The sequence below is a fragment of the Rhododendron vialii genome, chromosome 13a, assembly GCF_030253575.1.
Source record: "Rhododendron vialii isolate Sample 1 chromosome 13a, ASM3025357v1".
Taxonomy (NCBI): Eukaryota; Viridiplantae; Streptophyta; class Magnoliopsida; order Ericales; family Ericaceae; genus Rhododendron; species Rhododendron vialii.
Genome location: NC_080569.1, coordinates 14,267,221 through 14,273,993, shown reverse-complemented (window position 1 = coordinate 14,273,993; position 6,773 = coordinate 14,267,221). Strand labels below are relative to the sequence as shown.

Genomic DNA, 6,773 nt, shown 5'->3' with positions numbered 1-6,773 from the left:
TGGTGATATCAATTGTGTACTAGGTGTTAACGAGGTTCCAAGATCGTTCGAGATACGTAGGCCGTGAGCGACGTGTTGGTGAATTTTTTGTGTAGAAGTTAGAGGTGGGGTTTTCTTGACACTTGGCTCATATTTTATTACATGTGCAAGTCTTATGCCAATTTAATGCTTCTCTTATGAGCTTGAAAGTAAAAAGTTTATTGATGGAAAGTTTTTGTCATGTTACCATTGATAGATGCTGATATAATTCTATAGCCAAGGTTTATGTGGCCTGTGTTGGTATTACCTGACACGGTAGTTTATTCTTTGTTAAACTTCGTTTTGGGTGTTTCTAGACGCGGGGTGTGACACCGATTGATGTATCTTTATTCAAAAATTAGTATCCAATTCACCTACCTTTAATTCAAGCGTTAGACTAATGTATTGTTTGTAATGTATAGAAAATACAATGACACGAGTTCCTCCTACTGTTTCTGCAAGGAAGAGGAAGGCTGAGCAAGCTTTAATTTTGGAAAGTAAACGAGGCAAAACGCGAGGACGAGGGCAAAGGCAAGAGGTTGGGGGTGAGGAGGATGTGGTGGTTGAGCAACATCGTGAGGTAGACTTTAGTACCTAGTAGGAAAATAAATACTATAGTTTTGTATGTGTTTTCATATTAGTCAAATGCAATAATGTGATAAACCTTGATTCATGTATAGATTCGTATCGTTTTTGCGGAAATCGTATGATTTTGACAACTACGGTTCTAACATATTGTTTGCAATGTATAGGAAATGAAACGAGTTCCTCCTACCGTTTCTGGAAGGAAGAGGAAGGCTGAGCAAACTTTAACTTTGGAAAGGAAACGAGGCAAAAGACGAGGACAAGGGCAGAGGCAAGAGGTTGAGGTACATTCGGACGTATAGGAGGATATGGAGGTTGAGCAACATGTTCAGGTAGAGAAGGATGTGGATGTTGAGATACATTCGGAGGTACATGAGGATGAGCTACATTCTGTCCTACAGGAGGATGAGCCACATGATAATGTAGGGGAGGATGAGCCACATGCTAATGTAAGGGAGGATGAGCCACATACTGAAATTTGTGAGGATGAGCCACATGTTGATGTACGGGAAAATGAGCGTGAGTCCGATCAACAGGAGGACGAGGTACATGAAAGTTAGAATACGATTTTGTAGTTCTATCATTGAATTGGATAGATATATTTTACTCAACTACTACTACTACTACTCTAGAATTTTTCGTTTATGTTTCATTTATAATTCATTTATTAGACTAAACTATTGTTTGCAATATACAGGAAACGACACAAGACAGAGGACGGGGGAGAGGACAAGGACGAGGGAGAGGGCGTCAGGCAAGGCAAGAGGAGGTAGACGATGAGGCAGTTGGTCCACAAGACCGGAGTTTGTTAGTGGATTTTAGGAACCATGTTGCTGTTGATATTTGGAACGGTATGGAGCGACCATTGTTGAAACTGCACTCACACGGACGTAATTTGAAGAAGTGGTCAATAGCGGAGGCAAATGAGAGGTTACTTATGAGGGTCAGAAGTTCAGAGGTTACTTATTTTTGATGGACTCTTTATGGCCTTGTATTTATTTTGGACACTTTATGGCCATGGTTTATGGACTACTTTCCGTGGTGGAATGACTTTTGTATTATTGCAGATAACTATTAGGATATTTGTGATAATTGGATACCGTTAAAATATGAATGCTAAGTAGGGCACCTAAACGTATATTGGTTGGTTTGAATCATTCTTGATACTTTCCTAGGCACAGATAATTCGCTACACAATACTCGTATGTCAAAATTTAGATTTAAATGAGGAGTGCCGTATGAACCGACAATGCTGTAGACAAACATAGAACACTACCAAAAACAAGAGTTTGCATAAATTTCATATTTTATAATAAGATTCTATGAACTAAAATTTTACATAAAAGTCCTTCGAGCCAACCTTGTCTAGTTCGATTAAGTTCGTCGTTGCCACATCGTTCCCCGCTATGTTTTTAAACTCTTCGATCTTGTTTGAATATTGTATATCCCATCCATCCGCGAATGAATAGTGATGTATATACCAATTCCTTGTAATAGGCGAGATGGGAGAATTTGGTCGCAAATGTATCGTCATAAAGTGATCACCGTTAACGTGTCCGAGCACAATCAAACATCGACTCTCAGGGGGAAGGGGCGGATATCGTAGTGGGGCAATCTGAAATTTTATTGAATAGTCATGTCAAAAAATTTCTACACAAAATCCGTTGTCTTATTTGACAAAATCTCAGGTGTCATTTAATAGTCCTATCAGCATGTATTTCGAAGAATAAATTCGCTCCAAATAACCCATTTTTTACTTACTACATAAAAATGGCAGCATCATTGAATTTTTGGACACGAACACGTTTTACGAGGACTAAAATTCCTGCAAATGTATATTTTCATGTTGGCACGTTATACGAGGAAGAATTACATCCTATTTTCACCAATAATAAATAAGGGAGTTAATTTTGGAAATTTTCCTTTTAATTTCCACACTCTTTTTCGTCCATAACAGCCCATTCATTCGGAGAAAATTCAATTCGGAAATAAATATCCGAAATATATAACAAGTTTTGGACTTTAATTCCTGATTTATATACCAGTACATGGAGTTTAATTTCCGAACAGAATGAGAACTATCAAATAGAATAACACCAATCGAACACTAATGTTCGAATTGAATAAATAATTTTGAAAACAAATATCCGAAACTTATACCCATGTTCAGACTTTAATATCTGATTTTTATACCTTTAATTGGATTCTAATTTCCGAACCGAAGGAAAACTATGACATAGCCTGACACCATTCGAATACTAATGTTCGAATTGGATCAATAAGTTCGGAAAGAAATATCCGAAATTTATACTCATGTTCAGACTTTAATATCTTATTTATATACCTTTAATTAGATTCTAATTTCCGAACAAAATGAAAACTATGAGATGGCATGACACCATTCTTGTTTCTGAACAGAATGTCACAGACTTGACAACTATGAATTTTCAAACATAAATACAATATAAGAGTTTTCTTGATGATCCGAAAACTACAAGCAGACGTAATCATCCAATTTTCATAACATTAGAACACATTATATAATACAACACATTAAATCGTTTCTCAATCTAAAAATGGCTAATTGACATGGATGACCTCCTTTGTTGCTACGTCAACGCCGATGATCTCGTTGAACTTCTAAATGGCCGCAACATGTGCTGCATCCCAATTTTTAGCGATAGAAAGACGATGTCTTTTCCAATTGCAAGCTATTGGCGGCATAGGGGAACCTTTTTTTAGGAATACCTGTCAAATTGCATTAGGTACTTATAAAAGATTAATTAAGTTGGACCTAAGGAGCACAATTCATTATATAGATGACAACAAATCATTTACCAAAATAATATCTGTACAAAGTGTCCGCCGTTAACAAACCCGATAGCAATAACCTTTCGTTTCATGGAGGGTAAAGGTTTCGATTGGAGGAGGAGGAATGTAAGACATTGAACATTTGATAAATGGACAAGGACACAATTATAAGCGGATGCTATGATGTGACCCATGTTTGGCATTGTCATCCAATGTTCCTGTGGCGCCGGACTTTCATACCATGACAAGATATGAAGTAATTCCTTAGCCCTCTGGGTCCCCCCTACCACTTGTTCGTAAAGGTGTAAATGTGTTTCCAACTCTTTCAGCAAATCACTTCTTACCATTAACCACTCATGAACATCGCCTTTTATGAAGCCCGACACTGCCCGAAACCCACAATTCCCATCATCTTCAACATCCTTGATCGATTCTATGTAAGGTCTTATTGCTTCCGGGAACCGATTGATGAAGGGGCATATAAAAAGTTGTACTAGAACTTTTGTTTTCCCTTTCACATTGCGCCGCGGTTTCTCTTTAATGGGCTTAGGGGTTTGAAGGGAGGCCAGAACATGCTCAAACTCCGAGGGATCCTTGCGCGTCGAATTTTGTTCTTTGGCTGCATATTTTTCTTTCGTTGATTTTCGACCGCGTGGTTATGCATTCACTTTGGGTTCAAGGAGAGTACTGGTTTTCGGATGAGCAAGCTCTTGCATCTTCTTAACATAATTGAGCTTTACATCATATTGATCTTCACTTAAGAACTTGTTGTAAAAACAATCAAAGTGAGCCAAAAGCGTCTCCTCCATCGAACCCTCATTTTGGGGTGCAAACAAAGAAAGCCTCTTCCAATGGTCGTGGATTAACTCAATCGGAAGGGGGATATTTGCCATCTTGCAAGGAGCAATCTCATGAGCGCAAGGTAAACCATGTGTGTGCCTCAAAGAACACTCGCATTGACGCTTTGATTCCATAAACCATTTGACTTGATGGGATGCCGCTAAAACAAGTGTCATGGCATTCGACGAAACAACTCCCCTTAGCCTATCAAATAGAGTTGTCCTAAAATCATGTTGTATAGAATTAAGGCTCTTCTCAAACGAAGCTTTGACTTCAGTAACTTGTAACAACATCAATCTGTGAATCTTCTCCCATATAGTATCAAAATTGCATTGCGAGTTTTCAAGATGATTTTTTAGTTGCGAATGTGAACTCTCCGCCCTATGAATAAATATGGCAAGATATTAACCATAGCAAATAACATAAATATATGAAAATTCCCAAAAATGCGTGAATAACATGATTATTAAGGAAAATGCCAGAGTTGCGAATGAAGCGTTTACCTGTTACTTGTTAGGTTTCCGAAATGCATGATTTTGTCCGTCCAAGCTCCTGCAAACCTTTCTTTGTAGGGTACCATCCAATTTTTCTCGACGTACTCAAGTGCTGCAGGAACCATTTCAAAATTACGCTTCAAAACACAAAGGCGCTCCTCGTATTGTGCAACACTCGATGAAAGGACGACTAGGCCCCAACTGCAAATAAACTCCTCCCACATCTTGTCATCAAACATCTTTCTACACTTGGCTAATACGTTTTTGCCAATATGCCACCTACATAGGAGGTTGGTAGCATGAGGGAAAACATTTGTGATGGCATTCATAAGCGCCAACTCCCTATCCGTGACAATAACGGACGGAAGCGCGTTGGGATCCATCATGCCTTTTAGCTTCTCCAAGACCCAAATGTAGTTTTCCGTTTTTTCACACTCCATGAAAGCAAACGCTGCACAAAAAGTCATCTCCGTTGATGTTACACCAACAATTTGAAGCAAAGGAAACTTATACTTATTCGTCTTGTATGTGCAATCCATCATTAACACGTGGAGAAAAGCACGTAACATCTCCCCGGCAGATGGGGGAGACCAAAACAACTCCATGACATTCTGAGTCTTGTTCCCACGGGTCCAATGAACGTAGTGGTACTTTTCTAGCCGATCCAACAAATGTTGCATTTGAGATTTTCCAGCTTTCTCTATCACTCGATACTTTTGTCGTACATTGTACACGGTTTTGATAGACGTTACGTTCTCAGGATCTTGAACCTTCAAATGGGTTAGGATTTCTCTGGGTTTCACCAAAGCAACTGACAAATCAACCACCGTGCTAGTCTGCTCTGCCGACAACCTCCTGGCATACGAATGACCCTCCAAGTACACCGCTGGAGGATGGTTGTGGGTGCCATTATGGATAGAGACAGTCCAACCATCATTGCCCTTTACAGCTTTCAATTCAAATGGGCATTCACATTTTTTGGTGCCCGTGGACCACACTCTCTTCTTTACAGCTACCTCCTTCCCATCAACTTTCTTCACAAACGGCCTATACTTACCACTCCTTTCACATGAAACCCACATCCTAGGTGTGCGATTCTTAATATATTTCTCAGAACCCTTAATCACAATGATAAACCCGTGTTGTTTACCAGTACATCTTATCCAATCTACCAACGCTTCATCGGATGGAAAAACCTACACACGCATAACAAAAAATTATAGCCCGTAATATAAGATTGCACAAGATAAACACTCTATCAAAAAAAATACTCACCGTCTCCGTTGTAAAATGCTCCGTATAATCGTATGGAGGACAAGTCGAAGTAGGTATAGTCGATGGCCCTACATAACTACCAAGTGTTGAAGTGTCACCCTGTAACACTCAAAGACAAACTAGGTAAGTGTAGGATTCTAAGCAGTTTTATTCAGATATTAATATCTGAAATCTGAAAACTGACACTAAATTCGGATATAAGAGTCCAACAATGTTGACAATATTCGGATATTAATATCCAAATAGTTGTACATAATTCAGACATTAGAATCTGAAAAGTTAGTAAAGTTTTGGTACTGTGTATCCAACTGTAAGTGCAGGATTTTCTGCAGTTTCATTAAGATATTAATATCTGAAAACTGGCAATAAATTCGGATATTAATATCCGAATAGTTGTACATAATTCAGATATTAGAGTCCGAAAATTTGGTAAAGTTTTAGCACTGCATGTCCAACTGTGTCGGGCCAGAACTGAAATGGAGAGCTTCTGAAATTGAAATGGGCGGGCTTACCTCTTGCTGCGATTTTTGCTCCGTCACTACAACATCTGTGACATGTTTCTCAACATCCATTGTGTGATCTTCCGACTCCAAATTGTGGTGTATTGATGGGTCAACTTTTTCTTGTTTATCAATGAAGGGAGAAGAAGCAATCGAGGTTTCCATTGACAATGTAGGAGGAAGAGGAGAGGAGGAAGATAGGCAGACTTGGTTGTTGGTAGGAGGGGCCTTGTGGTGGGTGATGGTAGCT

The 6,773-nt window shown here is 39.0% G+C and overlaps 2 protein-coding genes across 2 annotated transcripts; one reads left to right on the top strand and one right to left on the bottom strand.

Moving 5' to 3' along the window:
- Positions 1 to 444: 444 nt before the first annotated feature.
- On the top strand, positions 445 to 1,576 carry LOC131313898 (uncharacterized). The gene is made up of 3 exons (XM_058342396.1): positions 445 to 598; positions 771 to 1,148; positions 1,301 to 1,576. Exons 2-3 carry the CDS (start codon positions 912 to 914, stop codon positions 1,574 to 1,576), a joined length of 513 nt encoding a protein of 170 aa, XP_058198379.1. The 5' UTR covers positions 445 to 598; positions 771 to 911.
- Positions 1,577 to 4,070: 2,494 nt separating this feature from the next.
- On the bottom strand, positions 4,071 to 6,700 carry LOC131313897 (PKS-NRPS hybrid synthetase cheA-like). The gene is made up of 4 exons (XM_058342395.1): positions 6,536 to 6,700; positions 6,024 to 6,122; positions 4,758 to 5,944; positions 4,071 to 4,635 (listed from the first exon to the last, which is right to left on the bottom strand). Exons 1-4 carry the CDS (start codon positions 6,686 to 6,688, stop codon positions 4,071 to 4,073), a joined length of 2,004 nt encoding a protein of 667 aa, XP_058198378.1. The 5' UTR covers positions 6,689 to 6,700.
- Positions 6,701 to 6,773: the final 73 nt, after the last annotated feature.